The sequence below is a fragment of the Bos indicus genome, chromosome 1 (genome assembly GCF_029378745.1).
Source record: "Bos indicus isolate NIAB-ARS_2022 breed Sahiwal x Tharparkar chromosome 1, NIAB-ARS_B.indTharparkar_mat_pri_1.0, whole genome shotgun sequence".
In the NCBI taxonomy this organism is placed as follows: domain Eukaryota; kingdom Metazoa; phylum Chordata; class Mammalia; order Artiodactyla; family Bovidae; genus Bos; species Bos indicus.
The window spans coordinates 99503963-99527068 of record NC_091760.1 but is presented as its reverse complement, the minus strand read 5'-3'; the positions used below and the strand labels follow the sequence as shown (position 1 = coordinate 99527068).

General features: G+C 39.3%; 1 protein-coding gene across 1 annotated transcript in view; it reads left to right on the top strand.

The window, feature by feature from the left end:
* The window catches only part of LOC109562912 (multiple epidermal growth factor-like domains protein 6), a 694041-nt gene that overhangs the window by 68071 nt on the left and 602864 nt on the right, over nucleotides 1–23106 (top strand). The window contains exons 3-5 of the mRNA XM_070783699.1: nucleotides 14764–14898; nucleotides 18267–18376; nucleotides 19907–20011. Of these exons, the coding sequence (XP_070639800.1) occupies nucleotides 14764–14898; nucleotides 18267–18376; nucleotides 19907–20011 (350 nt within the window). The remainder of the gene's footprint in view (nucleotides 1–14763; nucleotides 14899–18266; nucleotides 18377–19906; nucleotides 20012–23106) is intronic.

The window sequence follows — 23106 nt, the reverse complement described above, 5'->3', positions numbered from 1 at the left end:
TGTGGTGTTGGAGAAGACTCTTGAGACTGCAAGGAGATCCAACCAGTCCATTCTAAAGGAGATTAGTCCTGGATGTTCATTGGAAGGACTGATGCTAAAGCTGAAACTCCAATACTTTGGCAACCTCATGCGAAGAGTTGACTCATTGGAAAAGACCCTGATGCTGGAAGGGATTGAGGGCAGGAGGAGAAGGGGACAACAGAGGATGAGATGGCTGGATGGCATCACTGACTCAATGGACATGAGTTTAAGTGAACTCTGGGAGTTGGTGATGGACAGGGAGGCCTGGCGTGCTGCGATTCATGGAGTTGCAAAGAGTCGGACACGACTGAGCGACTGAACTGAATACATACAAGGTCACTGAAGAGAGTCACTGAAGGGAGTCACTGAAAGGAATCCAAGTGGGTGCTCTTTCCCATATCTCAGTCCTGAGAACTGCATGCAGCTCTGCTCGTTCCTGTATTCCAGGAACTGATAAGGAACAGAGAATCCTTGAGAAATGGCACACAAAGGAAAATGCAACATATTGGATCCCTTAAAGTTGAATGTCCCCTGACAAACCAACAAGGGTGGGTTATAGTTTTCCACTGAAACATAACATTTTTCTCTATAATAATCTCAATCAGAAATAAAAGTAAGATTAGACTTGGTTACAAAATGAGTCTGGTCTTATTACATTTGGCCAGGTTAATTACATAAGTGCTCCAAGAATGGTAATTTACCACATAGACCTTTTTAGAATTTATTTTGCTGGCACTTTCATAAGGAATCTCACATTGGCCTTTAAAAGTCTCTCAAGGCTGGGAAACCAAGACAGAAACTTGTCACTAGACTTCATTTACATTATATACATGAGTAAATTCATCTATTCTCAAGGTCCCCCTAATTTCAAGGCCTGTGAGGAAGTGAACATCCTGATTTACCTGTATGTCTGGGAATACTCTAAGCCAGGTGACAGGCCAGTTTTTCCAACAGGGCTTTCAAGCTTTGGTTCCATAAAGTCAGACTTATTAATGCAAACTGTCTGGACATATGTGATTCTATGAATCATTTTAAAATGTGAAATTCTAGTCAAAGCCTTGATTTTATAACCCATGTTTCCAATTATGTTTTGTTACAAGGAGGACAGATTCTTATCAAATTTGTGCAAGTAACTATATTGCCATGAAACTAAGAATACCTAATGAGATTTTCTAAAGTCTGGAAGGATCAGAGAGAGAAAAAGATAAATGTTTCATTTCAGTTTACAAAAGTATAATTTATAAATTTGTAAGGTATAGATGGCTTAAGAGAAAAGAGAAGGATGTTCTTTAAATCCAGAAGAAATATTCCAAACAAAAGCCATAATCATCCTTTCTGAGTTCATTTCATTTCAATTCAGTTCAGTTCATTTCAGTCTGTCAATCATGTCCGACTCTTTGTAACCCCATGAATTGCAGCATGCCAGGCCTCCCTGTCCATCACCAACTCCCAGAGTTTACCCAAACTCATGTCCATTGAGTCAGTGATGCCATCCAACCATCTCACCCTCTGCCGTCCTCTTCTCCTCCTGCCCTCAATCTTTCCCAGTATCAGGGTCTTTCCAAATGAGTCAGCTCTTCACATGAGGTAGCCAGAGTACTGGAGTTTCAGCTTTAGCATCAGTCCTTTCAATGAACACCCAGCCCAGGACTGATCTCCTTTAGAATGGACTGGTTGGATCTCCTTGCAGTCCAAGGGACTCTCAAGAGTCTTCTCCAGCACCACAGTTCAAAAGCATCAATTCTTCAGCGCTCAGCTTTCTTTATAGTCCAACTCTCACATCCATACATGACCACTGGAAAAACCATAGCCTTGACTAGATGGACAAAGTTGGCAAAGTAATGTCCCTGCTTTTTAATATGCTATCTAGTTTGGTCATAACTTTCCTTCCAAAGAGTAAGTGTATTTTAATTTCATGGCTGCAATCACCATCTGCAGTGATTTTGGAGCCCCCCAAAATAAAGTCTGTCACTGTTTCCAGTGTTTCCCCACTTCTATTTCCCATGAAGTGATGGGACCAGATGCCATGATCTTAGTTTTCAGAATGTTGATCTTTAAGCCAACTTTTTCACTCTCCTCTTTCACTTTCCCCAAGAGGCTTTTTAGTTTCTCTTCATTTTCTGCCATAAGGGTGGTGTCATCTACATATCTGAGGTTATTGACGTTTCTCCTGGCAATCTTGATTCCAGCTTGTGCTTCTTCCTGCCCAGCTTTTCTCATGATGTACTCTGCATAGAAGTTAAATAAGCAGGGTGACAATATACAGCCTTGACGTACTCCTTTTCCTATGTGGAACCAGTCTGTTGTTCCATGTCCAGTTCTAACTGTTGTTCCCTGACCTGCATACAGATTTCTTAAGAGGCAGGTCAGGTGGTCCGGTATTCCCATCTCTTTCAGAATTTTCCACAGTTTATTGTGATCCACAGAGTCAAAGGCTTTGACATAGTCAATAAAGCAGAAATAGATGTTTTCCTGAAACTCTCTTGCTTTTTCAATGATCCAGCAGATGTTGACAATTTGATCTCTGGTTCCTCTACCTTTTCTAAAACCAGCTTGACCATCTGGAAGTTCACAGTTCATGTATTGCTGAATTCATTTAGTCCTATGTAATTCTTGTGCTTGATGTTGGATTAGCAGTTTTATGAACCTGTAAACTTTTCCACTAGAGTTCTAGAAAGTGTGACTTAGTTCAGTGGTATGATCTCATAGTTATTTAAGCAAAACAATTAAAGCCTATATCCCAGGGTACCTGGCATAGTCCTCTTCATGAGTCTTTAAGAAAATTCCTTTTGTTAAACACCCTAGCCTGTAGCTGATTGCAAGTGCTTTCAGGAAAGCATCAAAGTAAAACAATAACTATCTGTGTCTGAAAAGGATTTAAAATAGCTGAGGTTAAAAAGATCTGTTGAGAATTCATTATAAAAGTAATGCAGTTGGCAGAGAAATTTGGTTGTTTCCTCGACACACAATATTTCAAAATAAAAACTGGAGATTGATAACATTTACTGTTGTTTTCTAATATCAGGCTAAATATTACCAGGACATACCATGAGCAGTGAGGGCACTGATAAATCTCTAGAAAATTCATGCAGTTTCTGAATACTTATATTAATACTATTTACTCATACAAATATAACCTAAGGAAGGTTAAGCATCTCTTCTTATTTGACAATACTTATTATGCAATTCAACATACCTAATTAATTTTTAACATCTCTCTTTTTACAAGGTGAAGAGCAAATCTTTTGATATTGTCTGGGTCCCTTTGGGACATTTCAAAGTCAGTTCAAGATCAAGATATTATTTAGGAGTTGACTTTAAGAATGTAAAATATCCAAATTAAAAAATGTCAAAAGGTTTGAACACTTGATTGATAATAGGATCATAGGGCACTGTTTAGCAATACTTAACCTATTCAACAAAGTGACAAAGAAAGATTGTAAAAATAATGATAGGAAGTTACATGATTATAAGATAAAGCTTAGCTCTTTCGATAGTGAAAAGACTTGGTTCTTTTAAGCAGTCAGGAATACAATGAGGACAACATAGGAAATTATTCTGAAAAGACACAGAATCTTTGTTTTCAAGGTGAAAAAGGGTACTTAAAGGATCAAGAAAAATGTTGTACAGTTCCTTATTAAGAGCAGACCAGTAGCCCAATGCAAAAATTAAAGTCTGGTTTCATTAGAGAGGGAAAACCAAGCTCTAGTTTTGCATTCAGGTACTGTTAGTAATAAATCTCATATTAGAAAAGTATAAATAAACCCATTCAACTGTAGGCAGATTTGACCATTCAACATAAGATTCCTTTTCTACAAACCTTGTACAGCTTTCTGTACCATTCAGATTTTTGTCCTGTTCTTTTCTTCTTTCTGATTGTGGCACAACTGGTCATCTTACTTTTAGGACAATATTACTCTCCTTTTTCTTTTCACAATAATGTGTCTTACGTTCCTTGCATACTTTTCATAGAAAGTTGTTTTCTATTTCTCTATTATTTCTATTCATATTTTTTATTAAACTTTATTTTCATTACTTGTAACTGTTGTAGACTGTATTAGTAACTGTTATGCACCTTCCCTCCCTCAAATTCACATGTTGAAATTCTAACTCCCAATGTGAGTGTATTTGAAGACAGGATTTTAGAGAAGTTACCCAGGTTAAATGAGGTTGTAAGTGTAGTGTGTTAGCAGCTCAGTTGCGTCTGACTTTTTGCAACCCCATGGACTGTGGCCAGCCAGGCTCCTTTGTCCATGGAATTCTCCAGACAAGAATGCTGGAGTGGATTGCCATTCCCTACTCCAGGCGATCCTCTCCATCCAGGGGTTTCCAGCATTGCAGGCAGATTCTTTACCATCTGAGCTGGGGAAGCCCCTAGGTTATAAGGGCAGGGCCCTAATCTGATAGAAGTAGTGTCCTTACAAGAAGAGACACCAAAGTCTCTCTGTGTATACAGAGGAAAGTCTGTGTAAGGACATTGGAATAAAGCAGCTGTCTAAGAAAGGATGAGGGTTTTTACGAGAAACTAACCTTGATGGGACCTTCATCTTGGATTTCTAGCCTCCAAAACTGCAACAAAATAAATGTCTGTCTTTTAAAATACCCAGTTTGTGGAATCTTGTTATGACAGCCTGAACTAACTAATACAGAAGACTTTCTTTAGGCAGGTTCTTTACCATTAGTGCCACTGGGAAGCCTCTCCTAGTAGATATAATATTAGGTTACTTGACCAGTAAATGTGGTAAGATAAAATTCATGCTTATATTATAGTTAATGCTGATAACTCAGAAGACAAACTCATTTTCATTAAACTGATAATAATATTATACCAATCTTATTTACCAAAGATTTATCCAAATTGCTTTTGGATTTGAATTTGACAAATATTTGGGATAATCTTTATACTTCTGGGAGGTTTAGAAATATTTTACTTATAATAGAGCTTATTTTTTGCCAAGTCAGTTATAACAGAACTCTTTTGAGGGATTTTATATGTTGATAATATCACCCAGAGGTGGGATAATATCACCTGTACATAACATAAAACAAGCATAACTATACAAACAGATGCAAATAGAGATCTTATGACTTTCATTCTAAAATTTTAGCTGTGAGTCAGGCATAGAACAGTCATGCAAAATGCACTAATTTAGACAAGAGTTGGGTTCTTGTCTTTGACCCACTTTATGTTTTATTCTAATTACATTTCTGGCAGATGGGACCAATTGTTAACTCCTCAATATGAGAGCAGAATCTTTCCACCAATATTTAAAGAGAAGATTTTTAAGATTTTTTTTTTTGCCTTGATATACAATATAATCTCACGTAGGTTATAGACTAGAATTTGGACAAATGATTGAAGAGATATTAAGAAGTCGTGTGGTGTTTCCAGATTCTTCTGAGTGGATAAAATAACTAGTCTGTTTCCAATTGGCCCCCTTTCCTCCCACTTTCAGCTTCAGACTGTTGCTTTTGGGATTTCTTGAGTTCTTAAGAATCCCTGAGGAGGTGGGGGAAAGGGGCCAAAATTAGTTTGAATGACTTCTGCCCTTTAATTTTGTTTAGAGGGGCATTTTAGACTAGCTCTGATACCTTTTGTGTTCTTTCCATTCATCTTCTATAGGTAGTAATAGGACATTTGCTTAGAAAGAAAACCCTCTAAAAATTATTAAAATATAAAAGGTTTTCAGAAAAAGTCCATCATCTGGCTATTGACGATAGGATCTACATAGGTATACCCATCCCAAATGTGACCCCAAGCAATAAGCTCTTTTGTGGCTTCAGTTCAGTTCAGTTCAGTCGCTCAGTCGTGTCTGACTCTTTGTGACCCCTTGAATCGCAGCATGCCAGGCCTTCCTGCCCATCACCAACTCCCAGAGTTCACTCATATTCATGTCCATCGAGTCAGTGATGCCATCCAGCCATCTCATCCTCTGTAATCCCCTTATCCTTCTGCCCCGAATCCCTCCCAGCATCAGGGTCTTTTCCAATGAGTCAACTCTTTGCATGAGGTTGCCAAAGTATTGGAGTTTCAGCTTCAACATCAGTCCTTCCAATGAACACCCAGGACTGATCTCCTTTAAGATGGACTGGTTGGCTCTCCTTACAGTCCAAGGGACTCTCAAGAGTCTTCTCCAACACCACAGTTCAAAAGCATCAATTCTTCGGTGCTCAGCTTTCTTCACAGTCCAACTCTTACATCCATACATGAGCACCGGAAAAACCATAGCCTTAACTAGATGGACCTTTGTTGGCAAAGTAATGTCTCTGCTTTTTAATATGCTATCTGGGTTGGTCATAACTTTCTTTCCAAGGAGTAAGCATCTTTTAATTTTATGGCTACAGTCACCATCTGCAGTGATTTTGGAGCCCAAAAAGATAAAGTCTGACACTGTTTCCACTGTTTCCCCATCTATTTGCCATGAAGTGATGGGACCAGATGCCATGATCTTCGTTTTCTGAATGTTGAGTTTTAAGCCAACTTTTGCACTCTCCTCTTTCACTTTCCTCAAGAAACTCAAGGAACTAAAAAGTTCCTCTTCACTTTCTGTCATAAGGGTGATGTCATCTGCATATCTGAGGTTATTTAGGCACATGCATATATGCACACAATAGGTGTCTTTGAAGAGGGCACAGGAGATGCATCCTCTATAATTCAAAATAACTCTCAACCAGAGGAAATGAAGGAAGCCAAGTGCCACTGGTGCTAAGAATGTTTAGTCCCAGTCCTCCCACAGAAGTGAGGCACGTCTAATCACAGACCTTCAACTCTATGATGCCAGATGGTGATACAGAGATGGGAAGTCTTAGTGCTATGAAGGCATTGGGAAGGAGGTGAGAAGGGGCCTTATGAATTGAGACCCTTTAGGATTTAGGCTTAGACAACCTCCCTGAGAGTCAGCAGTGATTGGCAGGAAGTTTTGCTAGTGTACCTCCTGTCTCAGTTCTCTCTTTGGTTCCAAGTCAACCTCTTAGGACACAAAATTGAGACAGAAGGAAAGACTTACCTGGTTTTATCGGTGACCCGCAGCAAATTTGTCCAAGCAGATACTGGTCCAGTGAGAACTGCAAACTCACCAGTCTACGAGGGTGGCTCACACAGGCTTATGGAACCTTTATCTGTGTTCTTTGTTATGACTGTCCTTCTAGGACAAGCAACACTTTGAGACGTGCATGTGTGCATGCTAAATCACTTCAATTTATTCTGACTCTGTTGTGACCCCATGGACTGTAGCTCTCCAGGCTCCTCTGTCCATGGGGTTTCCCAGGCAAGAATACTGGAGTGGGTTGCCATTTCCTTCTCCAGGGGATCTTCCCAACCCAGGGATTGTACCTGCATCTTTTGCATCTTCTGCACTGCAGGTGGATTCTTTACCAGCTGAGCCATCAGGGAAGCAAAAGAACAAGAGTAATCCTAACCAAACATTTTCTCCTGTAAATCTAAATTTTGGAAAATTCCTTTCTAAAAAGATGAGAAGCTCTTGTCACTTTTGCTCCGAAGAGTTCAACTGCAGAACCCAAAGGAACCAAGGATTTCTAACCATTCAATCCTTGTTGCAAAACTGTTGGGAGGAAAACCTTTTCCTTTATCATCGGAGCTTTGAACATTAATCTCCTAGAAGATTAGCAGGAGAAAAATTCATTACTCCTGTATGCAAGAGTACGCTATAGGGAGTAGCTCCCTGAACAACTTGGGATACATACTAGTAAGGATTTACCTACTAACTTATTAAGGTGGTTTAGGGCTTCAAACAGAGAAGGAAATGGCAACCCACTCCAGTATTCTTGCCTGGAGAATCCCAGGGACAGAGGAGCCTGTCCTGGTGGGCTGCTGTCTGTGGGGTTGCACAGAGTCGGACACGACTGAAGCGACTTAGCAGCCGCAGCAGGGCTTCAAAGAATGGAAGGTTCTGATGAAGTTTGTTTACACAGATTGACTTTGAAATGTCCCACTGCCCAAGATCAGTTGACCTCCCGACTGGATACTTCTCTGGAGTGGTGGTGAGGAGGTTGAGAGGGGTGCTTGGGGCAGGTGATTCAGGTGTATCTCAGCTTTATTCAGATAGAAGTTCAGGAAACATTTCTTTCTGGACCTGTAGTGCAGATATTTTTACTTTGATGTAATCTTTATGCCATTCTGACAGGTTGTTGCTCCTTTCACATGGAATCCCAGAAAGGTTCAGCATTAAGCATTTAGAGCGGAGGTAAGCAGTGCACAGCGGGCAATGTGTGGGGATGGAAGCAGAGAGTTGTTTGAAAGACTGAATGTAAATTCAGTCTGGCGGACCTGGTGGAATTCCCAGGTTCCTTTCTCCAAACTGTAGAGCTGAATAAATACCATGCTTTATTCCCACTCAGGAGAGAGAGAGAGAAAGGGAGAGGTTGGATTCTCTCTAGTGAAGAAGACAAACCAGGGAAGGTTCAGTAGGGGCGCAGACTGATACTACCTAAAGATGGGGGTTCCCTTCTGCTCTCTGGTCCTGAAGCAGCAGCCATAGGCTGTCTGCTTCCATGGGCAGGAAATTGGGGCTACTTTTCTGAAGAATGGAATGGCCCTAAAAATCAGATTTCCATACAGGAACATCCATTAGGTTCACCCCTAATCACCTAACAGTGAGCTCATGAATTGTAAGCCCTTTCTATCACACAGAACTCCCAATCAGCTTCTAGTGCTTCATGCTTAAAATGTAGTCAAGCACTGATAACTGCTATTTGAGAAAGAGAATTGGACTATAAGGAAAGCTGAGCGCCAAAGAATTGATGCTTTTGAACTGTGGTGTTGGAGAAGACTCTTGAGAGTCCCTTGGAATGCAAGGAGATCCAACTAGTCAATCTTAAAGGAAATCAGTCCTGAATATTCATTGGAAGGACTGATGCTGAAACTGAAACTCTAGTACTTTGGCCACCTGATGCAAAGAATTGACTCATTGGAAAAGACCCTGATGCTGGGAAAGATTGAAGGCAGGAGGAGAAGGGGAAGACAGAGGATGAGATGGTTGTATGGCATCACCGATCCAGTGAATATGAATTTGAGTAAGCTCTGGGAGTTGATGATGGACAGGGAAGCCTGGAGTTCTGCAGTCCATGGGGTTGCAAAGAGTCGGACATGACTGAGTGACTGAACTGAACTGAAAACACAGGAGAGGCTAAAAAAATCCTGAACTGAAACAACTCAGAGAAAAACAAATATTACATAGGGAGATATAAGAAAAAGATTAATCTGTAATTCAGTTGTTTCTATAGGGCAACTGACATCAGAGTTGTTTATAGTCATAAACTTAGAAATAACTGTATATCAATAGGATGTTGGCTGAATTAATTCTCCTATATTATTCTAAGTTCATACTCTAGAAAAAAAAAGGTTAAATTAATGCTACAAATTTCAAAAAGGAAAAATATTCATACCATTTTATTTGCTAAGTTAAAAGATATTTTTTACATAATTTAAAAAATAGTAGATTATGATTCCATTTATACAAAAATATGTTTGTGTGCACCCAGAAAGAATTGGATATGAATCTATCATTTTACTAGCAGTGGTTACATCTGGTAGCATGTCTAGGGACAAACAACTTTCTGTATTTGTTCATTGTTCAGGCTTCTATACTGTTAGCTTCTATACTGTTAGTCATAAAGACTTTTGTCCTTAAGAAAGGCACATAATTTTAAAAAATTGAAATATACTCAACACCTGCAGAATAACCAAGTGACTGGTTTTTTAAAAAAATTATTTGTTTATTTATTTTGTTGCATTAGGAGATCTTTGTTGCTGTGAGGACTTTCTCTAATTGCAGCTAGTGAGGCAATAGCACCCAACTCCAGTACTCTCGCCTGGAAAATCCCATGGATGGAGGAGCCTGGTAAGCTGCAGTCCATGGGGTCGCTAAGAGTTGGACACGACTGAGCGACTTCACTTTCACTTTTCACTTTAATGGATTGGAGAAGGCAATGGCAACCTACTCCAGTGTTCTTGCCTGGAGAATCCCAGGGACATGGGAGCCTGGTGGGCTGCCGTCTATGGGGTCACACAAAGTCAGACACGACTGAAGCGACTTAGCAGCAGCAGCAGCAGCAGCAGAGGGCAGTTTATTGTTGCTGTGCAAGGGCTTCTCATGGAGGTGGCTTCTTTGGCTGCAGACCGCAGACTCTATGCTTTTGGGCTTCAGTACTTGCAGCACACAGGCTTAGAAGTTGTGACTTTTGGGCTTAGTTGCCCCATGGCATGTGAAATCTTCCCAGACCAGGGATCGAACCCATGTCCCCTGTCCGGCAGGAGGATTCTTATCCACTGCTCCACCAGGAAAGTCCCAAGTGACTGATTTTATTTAACCACTTCTTTAGGGGCGTCAAGGATGATATTGCTTTACCAAACATTCTGTACTATGAGTTAACCTAACATAAAATTTCATCTCAACCAAAGGAAAGTTGCTTGCTAGCTGTGACATGTGAAACTATATATAATGTGAAGTTCTGAAGTCACATTGATGTTTCTTATGATGTTAGATTATTTGGTGACAACCTGAATTACATATAATTTTCTAGAAACTTTAGACTAATACATTTTCCTTGTGATGCATAAAGTTTGTGCTGTGCCTTTTCTTATTCACTGGTGTGCTAGGTTTGGGTCTTCTTAAGGTACAGAGTTTCCTTGGGGACTTCTTTGTAGGAATTAGGAAAACCTTAAGGAGTGTTTGGTAGATTACTGGGACTTGTGGGTCAATTGCTGGATTGGGCTGACTTGTTATTTGTAATGCCCAAGAGCAGATATAACCTAAGTCATTATCAAGGAGGGGACCTGGGTGTCAGAGAGAATCACAGATCCATCTCTAGATCCTGTCTGTAGTAAAAAAAAAAAAAAAAAAAAAAAGACCAAAAATCAAAATTCTAAAAACTCTCTGTGGCTTACAATGCCCTGAGAATAAAATCAGAATCCCTCAGCCTGAAAGGCCCCGTTTGCCCTTCAGAACATCTCATCAATTGAGTCAATTTGGCCTCCTTTCAGATCTCTGGAGGCCAAGCGTTTCCCCTGTTTAGAGCCTCAGTTCATTCTCCTTCTTTCTGCCTGAATGGCATCCCCTGGTTGTCCTGGTGTCTCTTCACCCTTTCAGGTCACAATGTCACCTCTTCAGTGAGGCCTTTCCTAATCAATGAATCTTAGTAAGAATTCCCTTCTCTTTTTCAGTCCCCTGATTGTTTCCATCTTAGCAGTCTACCTTTTGTATTTTTTAAGTGTTTTTATTTACTCTCCTTTCTACTTAGATGGTCAGGGCAAAGGGACCGTGGACTTTCACTCATACCACCTGCAGCTGAAAGTGTCCGCAAAGCACCCTTGTCCCTCTCCTTTATCACTGCACACCTGCCACGCTTCCAACTGCCAGTATTTGCATTTCTGTATCTGAAGACTTTGGCTACTGGAAGCAGACTCTGCCTACCCGGGCTTCTGCCTGAAATGCTGGAGAAGATGTAGCTCTCAACCAAGCACTCATAGGAATTGGTGTATGAATACCCAGGCTCCTTCTGACTTTGGGGAGCTCTCAGCTAGTGTTGCCTGGCTTGATAATATATCTTTTTTCTTGGCTAACTCTCTTTCCTTGTCTCATTTCATCACTTCCTCACTGGTGTTTTCTTCACTTTCCAAAGAAACTACTTACACTCAAATCCTTGGTGATAGTGGGTGCAAGCTGGGTGGTGGGAGGGTGGAGGTTGGGGTGGAGCAATGTTTCTGGCACATGTAGGTTGCAGTATTTGTTGAATGGATGAATGACTAGGGTGGGTGGCTGGATGAATGGAATAATAGATTTAAAAAATAGGTTATAAAATAGAGGTCAAGACTATATGGGATGTAAAAATTCAAATTATGGACAGATAAAGTAAATGTTTGGTGAACTCATTCTAACAGGGCTAGTCTGCTTCCCCCAAACATGTTAAGTCCATGTGAAGGTAAAGATATAGGACAATCTAATATGACATTCAATTATTAATTATTTATTTCTTTACTTATTTCTGATTGTTCTGGGTGTTCCTTGGTGTGCAGGCTTTGTTCTGTAGGTGCGGCAAGCGAGGGCTACACTCTAGTGGTGGGTGGACTTCTCATTGGGTGACTTCTCTTGTTTTGGAGCACGTGCTCTAAGGCACTGGGGCTTCAGGAACTGCAGCACATGGGCTCAATAGTTGCAATTCCCAGGCCCTAGAGCATGGGCTTAATAGTTGTGGTGCCTGGGCTTAGTTGCACCACAGTATATGGGATCTTCCTGGACAAGGGATTGAACGCATGTCTCCTGCATTGGCAGACAGATTCTTTACCATTGAGCCACCAAGGAAGCCACAGTATGGCATTTTTAAAAGCTAAGGTTTTCTTTAGGCCCACTGCCCAATTCTTGAGGATTTTATGGATGCCTCACTTATGTGTCGTTTTTACATTTATTGTTTTATTACAGTATTTACCTAAAGCACTAAAATGTGCTATACAAACTCATAAATAACATTCAACACAAATTTTATTTCATTTAGGTAATGTTAACAGTCCCCAAAATCACCTTTCAAAAGTATATCTGGAGGTGAGAATTGGACTGTAAGTGAAACCAGAAGGTGAGATTTAGTCAGTGCCCTGAAATGAAGTGATCACAAAAAGGGACTGCAGCTGTGGAGGGTGAGGTAACTGATTTTAGTGCAGGCAGTATATTAGGTGTTGTTATCAGTGTTATCACTAGACAGGTTCACAGATCTGTTTAGAGACAGACTAGAGTCCTGAATCAGGAGCCATTTCTATTTTCAGCAGATTATGAGTATGGAGAGTTGGCTAGACTATGAGTTTCACGACTCATAAAAAAGAACACCAACGCCTGACCCTAGGGAGGTTCGTGTATGGCATACAGGTGACTTTGAATGCAGGAGAAGTCTGAGTGTTTGGTCAGATGACTGTTATAATTAGTATTGTTTTCAAAAGCCAAACAATTGGTATGGACTAGTAAATCATTCCAGAGAAGGCAATGGCACCCCACTCCAGTACTCTTGCTTGGAAAATCCCATGGACGGAGGAGCCTGGTGGGCTGCAGTCCATGGGATCAAGAAGAGTTGGACACGACTGAGCGACTTCATTTTCACTTTTCACTCTCATGCATTGGAGAAGGAAATGGCAACCCACTCCAGTGTTCTTGCCTGGAGAATCCCAGGGACAGAAGAGCCTGGTAGGCTGCCATCTCTGGGGTCACACAGTGTTGGACACAACTGAAGCAACTTAGCAGCAGCAGTAAATCATTCATCACTAAGTGATCAGATCAGATCAGTCGCTCCGTCGTGTCAGACTCTTTGCAACCCCATGAATCACAGCACACCAGGCCTCCCTGTCCATCACCACCTCCCAGAGTTCACTCAGACTCACGTCCATCGAGTCAGTGATGCCATCCAGCCATCTCATCCTCTGGCGTCCCCTTCTCCTCCTGCCCCCAATCCGTCCCAGCATCAGACTCTTTTCCAATGAGTCAACTCTTTGCATGAGGTGGCCAAAGTACTGGAGTTTCAGCTTGAGCATAATTCCTTCCAAAGAAATCCCAGGGCTGATCTCCTTCAGAATGGACTGGTTGGATCTCCTTGCAGTCCAAGGGACTCTCAAGAGTCTTCTCCAACACCACAGTTCAAAAGCATCAATTCTTCGGTGCTCAGCCTTCTTCACAGTCCAACTCTCACATCCATACATGACCACAGGAAAAACCATAGCCTTGACTAGACGAACCTTTGTTGGCAAAGTAATGTCTCTGCTTTTGAATATGCTATCTAGGTTGGTCATAACTTTCCTTCCAAGGAGTAAACGTCAAATTACAAAAGAATTTAATTCTGGCACTCTAGGTGATGAGTGTTATCTGTGTGCTGTGCTGAGTCACTTCAGTCATGTCTGACTCTTTGTGACCCATGGACTGTAGCCCACCAGGCTCCTCTGTCCATGGGATTCTCCAGGCAGGAATACTGGAGTGGGTTGCCATGCCCTCCTCCAAGGGATCTTCCTGACTCAGGGATTGAACCCGCTTCTCTTATGTCTCCTGCATTGGCAGGTGGGTCCTTTACCACTAGTGCCACTTAGGAAGCCCTGAGTTTTATCTATCCCCGGACATTTAAAAATTAAAGACAATATGTCTAAAATCCTGTATGTTTGTATAAGCTTTCTATAATGAAATGTTGATATAATTGTGCTAGTTCAAAAGTATTTGCGTTTAAAGAAGTATTGGGTTGCCAAAAGGGTCGCTCGGGTTTTTCCCTTACCATCTTACAGTAAAACCTAACTTTTTGGCCAACCCAATATTATGGGTGAAACTGAATTAACTAAGCATGTCGATGGAAAATAGTGCTCAGGAATAATTTCCAGGAAAAAATTAACTCCTTTTGTTGAATCAGCCTGTCTTTTTTCTTCATGGATATTGAGAATCCTGGACTTGTGTTTCTTTATACATTTTGGCTACCAAAGAGCTTAGAACTTAATTTTCAGCTCAGTTTTCTCAAGTACATGGGAACTTAGGACATTCACATTTGTCTTCTAAATTTCTCCTTGTTTTTTAAAATCTATTCTGATTTTTCTTTTCCTTGGGTCTGTTTTTTTTTTTTTTTTTCCTACTTTGCCTGTATTTTTCTTTCTCACTTTATGTAAGTCACCACAAGCTTTTTGTGGAAAATGAAGGAACAAATGATTCATGAATAAAACATAAAGATGTAATCTATTTTTATTGCATTACTATTCTTTTTTTTTCCAAGGCCAAATGTTTGCGAAGAAGAGCAGTTGACTGTCGTGGGACTTCGTCGGCCATGTGTCCAAGCGTTCACGCACACCATCAAGATCTGGAAACAGGGCTGCACCAGCCCGCAGTGGTGTGTGGGTTACGAAAGAAGGTAAAGGTGTTCCACTATCTTGACTTTGTTTCTAAAAATCAAAGCCAAAGCCTAAACTGCATCTGAAGATTTCATCCAATAAATTTTAGAAAATAATCATATAAGTAAACAAAAATAAGATATGCCCATGAGGAACTTTAAAGTTATATATTTTCCTTCAGAAACAGAATATATTATTACTTTAGTTCAAGCCTCATTTCTATGTGAGGTATTTGGGTTAGATGCCATTAATTTTACTTTTTAACGGGATAGACACTGAAAGCTGTGGATCAGAAGGCCGAGAGAAACAAGAAATATTGTGTTAGTTTGCTAAATTTAGTGTAACTTGGATCCAAGGCATCTATGATTCTGAACTACCATCTGACCTGCCCCTGGTTCTCTTGTAACACTTTGAAACCTAGAACTTCTTTAACTTCATTATGGTCTTTGAATTAGGATTAACTCAGCTGCCTGGGAAAGGACAGAAAAAGCCAGTGTGTGTTTTTCCTATGCGTGAAGACTTCATAGGGACTTTTTAAAATAGATTTATAAAATATCTAAGCATTTCTTAAATAGTTGCTAAGGTGTTCAAGTTTTACGTAAATGAATCAATTTTGTCTGAATTCAGGAAACAAAGTTAAAAAATGTAACTTTAACGAATTTATTATTACTAGTATTAATATCACTAGTATTACTTAAGGAAAATTGATGGCATGTGTAAATAAGGGCATTTGCCACTGTATAGAAATGGCAGAACACTGGTAATTAATATAAGACTAGGTTTAATAAGACTAAATCATTTATGAGATTTTCCCTGGTGGCTCAGACGGTAAAGTGTCTGCCTACAATGTGGGAGGCCTGGGTTCGATCCCTGGGATGGGAAGATGCCCTGGAGAAGGAAATGGCAAACCACTCCAGAACTCTTGCCTGGAAAACCCCACGGACAGAGGAGCCTGGTAGGCTACAGTCCATGAGGTCACAAAGAGTCGGACACGACTGAGTGACTTCACTTTCACTTTCCCATATACATTGTGTGTGTGAATAGTGGGGTGTTGTTTTTTTTTTTTTTTTGGTCTTTACTCAGGACCTTTAAATTAATTTAAATCAGAAAAAACTTCTGGCTTTTACTAGCTATGTGACACTGAAAAAGTTTCTACTTTTTCTATTCCTTAGTCTGTAAAGTTAGAAAAATAATACTATACATGGATATTACAAGGATTAACTAAAAATGTATTTAACACATGTGATACGATGCTTGGTACACAGTAGATATTCAAGTCCTGATTTTGAAAATGACTTTTCGATTAGCTATTTGGCATCCCTTCCATGAAGTTTATCTTCCCTAGGGGCTCAGATGGTAAAGAATCTGCCTGCAATGCAGGAGACCCAGGTTTGATCCCTGGGTTGGGGAAGATCCTCTGAAGAAGGGAATGGCTAACAGTGCCAGTATTCTTGCCTGTAGTATTCCATGGACAGAGGAGCCTGGCAGGCTAAAGTTCTTCAGGTCAAAAGGAGTCAGACAGGGCTGAGTGACTAAAACTTTCACTTTTTTTTCACTACCATGAGATTTAACTCTTGTTGACATTAGTCCAAACCAAAGCAAGTCCACTACTACATAGACATTCAGATTTGGGAAAGCAAACATGAATAAATAAAACATGTTTTATGTTTATTTTCAAGAGCTTAATAGTTTTATGCTTTCCTTTATTCAGCAAGTATTTATGAACCTGAGTTTGGAGTTGTGGCATGCCAAACTTATATCCCTTTTGTTTGTATGTAAGTAAACAAAGGTATACTTATATCCCTATTAGAGAGATGTACCTCCAAAAATATTAGGGGACACTTCAAGATGGTGAATAATCAAGTGTCATAAAAAGAAAGAAAGAAAGAAAGTAAAGTAAAGCGTCTGCCTGCAATGCAGGAGACCCAGGTTCGATCCCTGGGTTAGGAAGATCCCCTGAAGAAGGGAATGGTAACGCACCCCAGAATTCTTGCCTGGAAAATCCCATGGTCAGAGGAGCCTGATAGGTTACAGTCTGTGGGATCACAACCGGACATGACTAAGCGATGTCACTTTCTTTCTTTCTATTCTCTCTTCAAGATGGTGAATAGTCAAGTGTTATAAAAATGACATTAAATCCTATTTTCAAGAGAGGAGAAAGAACACTGTACATTGACATGATGCAAAAAGAGAAATTGGAGGAAGTGAAACTTGAAATTGGCTTTGAATATGAAGGGGATTGGGTTTCCCTAGTGGCTCAGTGGCAAAGAATCCACCTAAAATGCAGGAGACACGGGTTCAATTCCTGGGTTGGGACGATCCCCTGAAGGACGGCGTGGCAACCCACTCTAGTATTCCTCCCAGGAAAATTCCATGGACAGAGAAGCCTGGTGAGGTACAGCCTATGGGATTGCAGAGTCAGACATGAGTGAAGCAAATGAGCACACAGGCACAGGAAGGTGATTTGGGCTGGGGATATGAGGAGAGGTAAGACAATATAGTACTTTGGGGATAAAGAATAAATAAGACATCAATTTGATAGGAAGGAAGTTATCTGGGTTAGTGAGATTGTGATTCAGTTCAGTTCAGTTGCTCAGTCATGACCGACTCATTGCAACCCCATGGACTGTAGCACGCCAGGCCTCCCTGTCCATCACCAATTATGGTATTATGGTCTATTAAGAGGTCAGCAGAAATAGTGTAGTGTTTTGTTCATTATTTTATTCATTGTTCAATCTTTTGTTCCTTGTTGCCCTCCCCCCAGGAGACTTTGTAAACTTTTTCTTTTTATTTTAGTAATTGTCCGCCTTCCCCATGAAGGTTCAATATCACAGATATGCTTCTTTCTGTTCCTGTTCTCTGCTCATGTGTAGGACCACAGACCATTGTATTACTAAGATTTTTCTCGCCCCTCCTACCCAAGAACCAATTGTTCCCTGCTTGTGGATGATGTCACCACTGATGAGAATGCACACTATCATGGGACCCATGATGAGGGGCCTTCACTGTCAAATTGAAATCATGTGACTTATTATCCTTCTAGATTTCATTATTCTCTTCATAATCATGGGTTCCATTTTTGATAGCTTCAGTGACCCTTAGGGTAGTTTATACTACAGGACTTGCAGTCCCTATTAATTTTCAGTAACCTGTATCTACATTAAATCTTGGTTATGTATTTAATGAGGTGTGTGTGTGTGTGTGCATATGTACAATGCATACAAATTTTATATGTATATATATATATATAAAATGTGTGTGTGTGTATAAATGTCAGGATTTGGGTTGCAGGGAGGATTTGATAGTGGGTTTAAGATGACAGCTCTGGCTTTAAGACGAAGCATTACCTTAAGAGGAAAATAGGATCAATCTCATTCTTATTCCTTAGGACCCGATACTACACCATCTACAGACAGGCATACAGCCTGGAGCAGCAGACAGTCTACAAGTGCTGCCCTGGTTGGAGCCGGTGGGACAATGAACCTGGCTGTCTATGCTGTAAGTTATAATTCTTCCTGTCTAACTCTCTGTCACTAGAAGTAATGGTCTCACTCTGTTTTGGGCTTCAATCATATCATGCCTGTCAAGCTTTAGGCATCTTTAGACTCACCACAGATTCAGAGCATCTCTTTGGACTGAAGATGCTCACATGGCAGAAATGTGCAGAAAGCCTTTCTGTTAAGCGTTGCTAACGATAGATGAGAACTTAGGACCCACAGAACTGATGCTTTATATTCTGTCTCTTTATGTAAAAGGCAGTTTATTTAAAGCCAGACAGGTTACACCTAGTAAGCTTCTGTCTCCCTTTGCTGTTTGCCCCTTTCTCATATCATCAAATTTGTAATCCATGGCTGATTCAAAAGTCCGGAGGGAAATCTAAATGGGATTTCTTGACTTGTGCTTCTCATGATTAATTGCAGAACTAGGGAGGCAGTTTACTTTTTAAGATGAGGTATGCAGTCCTTTCACAAACCTCTGGTGAGGGTATTCTAGGACCTTTGGTGTCTATCTGACAGCCCTTGAGCAGCAGAACTAGCAGCATTATATAGTTCATTCACACCAGAGAAACGAATCCGTTTAGCGACTCCGTTACCTATGTGTTTATAGTTATTGCCAAGTCACTTAAAATGCTTCAGTGTGTTGCAATCAATGCAGACCACAGCACAACCATTCATCTCTCCTGTTATCCTGCACCTTTGGGAGTTTGTCGGCATCCTGCTCCCTTCCCCACCATGCTTACTGTTCTTGAATGATTTTGGTGAAGTTGCCTCAGGCTTCCCATATTAAGCAGGCTTAGGGTTGAGGAGTACACTGGGGGTCATTGCATTTGCATGCGGTGCTAGGACACTGAAGATGAGTGGCTTAAGCTCAGTAAATATATCTGCCCACATGTCATCTCACCTATATTATAGACTCCTGGAAATTAATGACTGTGAGATGAATTCTTTATCTTGTGTGGCACCTAGCACAGTCCTTTGCCTCTGGTAAGTATTTGTATTTCTTGCTTGTGTTTTAGATTTGCTTGGGTTGCATAGCCATCTTCATGGAGTTCCTTTAGACTAGTGCTACTCTTTTTTATTTTTTCCTTTAGTTTTTATTGGAGTGGAGTTGATTTACAATGCTGTGTTCATTTCAGGTGTACAGCAAAGTGAATCAGTTATACATATACATATATCCACTCTTTAAAAAACTTGTTTCCCATAAAGACCATTGCTACTCAAACTTGAATCTGAATACAAATCAGCTACTACCTTGTTAAGGTATGGATTCTGATTCAGTAGGTCTAGGGTGGGGCATTTCTACGAGCTTCAAAGTGATACAGATGTTACCACATATGGAGTTCTACAAGGCTTTAGGAGGCAATGGCCTTAATTGGTAATGAAAAAACTGTTTTCGGTGGAGAGGCTAGAGGAGCTGGTAGAAATTTCTAGATGGTGTCTATATTAGCAACTTGATGCGTACACTGAGGATTTTCTTTCCTTCCCTATACTCTGTTCTCTCCGGCCTTCTTGTCTACCTTTCTTTAAGCTGTCTCTGCAGTGGAGACTTGTGTCCATGGGAAGAGATGCTCAGAGGGTGAAGTCCAGCGGTGCCAGTGTTCAGAGGGTTTTCAGGGACCCCACTGTCAATATGGTGAGTTGCGAACAAGACCATTTTATTATGATTTGGAGCTGTCTGCCTTGCTTTTAGGGGCCAGCCAATTTTGTCGATTCAAACTAATGGCAGGGTTATCCCTCTGGGGATTGGTGAGCATTTGAAATCAGCCACTAAGCAAAAACCTACAACCTACAGTGTACTCAGCATTGAAAATTATGCTCTGCAGTTTAGTTTTAATTATTCACTATAAGAGTTCAAAGGGTAGCAGTAAGTACAAAATAGTCTATTTTGTAAAGGAAATGGCAGCTTAATAAGAAAACCTCTTTCTGACTTCAGATGTTAAATCTTTAATGGAGCCATGGTTTGAAAATGCTGGTACAGTATTCTGTGAGATTTATGTGATTTGTGAATGAATAAAGTGAGGATTAAGACAAATTTAGCATGATGTGATATTTACTCCTTTTCTATCCTTTGTGTTTTGTCAAAAAAAGCACAAAAAGCTTGACACTTGCATGATTCTCAATGTGTCAAAACTTGGTAACCTAGTTTTCAAGGTTGGAGCTTAACAACTGTCAGTTTTGGACATGTGTGTTTAAGATGTTTCTTGGGCAGGAAATTCTCAAAATGGCCAATGATGTGTCTTTTACTGCATCTGCTATGAGAGTGGGTGCTTTCAGAAGGATTTGTTTTGACTTGATCATCTGATTCTAGTCTCTGGAGGATGTGAATCCATCTGCATTTATCTTTTCAAGGCAGGGAAAACAAAACAAAACCTATCACATAGAAGTTAAAGAAATAGGTATAAAAAGTGAACAAAAATATTGTCTTCTGCTAATACGTTTGCCTTCTCTTATCCATTACTTGAATCTTTGTCAGTGAAGTTGGAAGGTTGCTGAGAGCTCATCACTCATATTCATTTGTCTCCTCTGCCCTTGGCATAAGGTTCAGGCTCACATTTTTTCCTGGGCACCTCAAAGCTATTCTTCTTGTAAATTAATCTTGATATTCTTCCCTAGGTTGTTTCCTTTTTTAAAAATTGTGAATTAAAATAAAGCTGATTTTCTATCCCAATTTATTCTTTGACTATGGAACACTGATTTCAAAACAGAGGTCTGAGCTCTGGAGAGTGTCTTCAGTTGTTTCTATTAATTTTAAGATGGTAACCGAAGCTATACATTGTTCCATGAGACCAAATTATTTGCCCCTAAATACATTGCTTGAACTATCTGTACCACACTGGTTTCCTCATCTTGATCATTATCTGTGATGGGCAATTACACATGTCATTGATTCATTAAAATTTTTAAGAATCAATTATTACTTTATTGATTCATTTGTTTTGGTAGAGTAGATTTTGCAAAACATCAAGTCCCTGAGGAGAAAGGTAATCAAAGAGACATATGGTAATGATAATAGCCTCAAAATTATACCTGGATTAATTTATTCTATATTTTTCTACATTAGTACTTGAATATTTTGATTATTCCAATTTCTTAACAACTTTTATTTACCAAAGTAATTAAAATGCTTTTTGAAATTCAAGTAGCTAGATATTGTATTCTTTAGTTTGGAGTTGGTGAAAGTACTGGATGATTTTAAACACATGCAGAATAAGTATATATTTTCACAAGTTTGTTTTTATACAGAAAATTTCAGAAGTCATGAGGAAAGGTGGACCACACAAAATACCATTTAGGATTCTGCATTGCTCTTTTTTTAAAATTTTTTTTATTTATTTTCTTTTATTTTTTGTTTAATTTTATTTTATTTTTAAACTTTACAATATTGTATTAGTTTTGCCAAATATCGAAATGAATCCGCCACAGGTGCATTGCTTTTTTAAGTACTGTTGTCCAAGTGTGTTTACCTATGGATTTTGACAGTGTTTCATCTCTCACTGTAGAACTGTTGAATGTAAAAAGAAAAATTGATGAACCCCAAGGGATATATATCCTGAAGTAGCAGTTCAGGAATCTGCTACATGATTTCACATTTCATCCAGCAAAATGAGATATCATAAAGTGTAGAAATTTAGGAGTTTGATGGAGGAATTTTGAAGACTTTCTAGGAAATCAAATATTTGGTGAGACAAGTGGAGAATACAGTTAAGAATACAGTTAATATATTAGATGAGTCTTGAGAATAGATTAAAAATGAAAATTAGAAAAGATTGTTTTAAAAAGAATAGAATTGATAAGATATATGTATATATTCTCTCAATCAGGTGGATTTTAGTTTGGAAGTACTGCTTGAAGCCAATCTCTTATCCAGTGGCTGGATTTGAGTTATGAATTATGAGTATATAAACCTTGGTCTGATAGGCATTACTCTCTCTCTCTCTAGATATATTATATATATATCAAAATTAAAATTAATTTGATGTTTTTCAAATTATATAAACAGTGATTCAAATGATAAAAATAATTTAAATTTAAAATGTTTTAATTATTAAAAATTAGCAGTTTATACAGTATAAGAAAGCAAAAATCTATAGTCCTATTGCCCTCAGAAAATCATGTGGTTATCCTTTTATGTATATTTAATCATATTCGTATAACATATGGAATTTTACATAGATGAGATCATCTCTCATATAATGGTTTTATCATAAATACCCCCCCTTTTTTTCTTAATTACTTTTTCTTCTTTGCTCTTCTCATCCAGTATTCTCTCTCCTCCCTAGTAATAATCTTCTTAATACTCTTTTCTATATTTCCTGCATATATGGAAATATATACAAACAGCTGCATAACATTCCATGGTATTGATATGCCTTAAAATTTCAACCACCCATGTATTGATGAGCATTCATTTTGTTTCCCGCTTTTTGACACGACATCAGTGCTGCAATAGTATGATGCTTTTAATTCTGTGAAACAGATTCCCAGTAGTGGAATTGTTGGGTTCAATGAATATGTGTTTTTTTTTTATTATAATGTACTTAAGGATCGAAATATTCATTTAAATTATTTGTGAAATGTTTTGTGGGCCATGGCAATGACTTTATAAGCTTATTTGATTGAGATGGATTAAAACCTAGATGAGCGCTAGTTATTTACTTATTTTTTGACATGGTAACATAATGGAGAATCACTTGCATCTTCATCTAAAGTGAGATGTCTGATAAAATA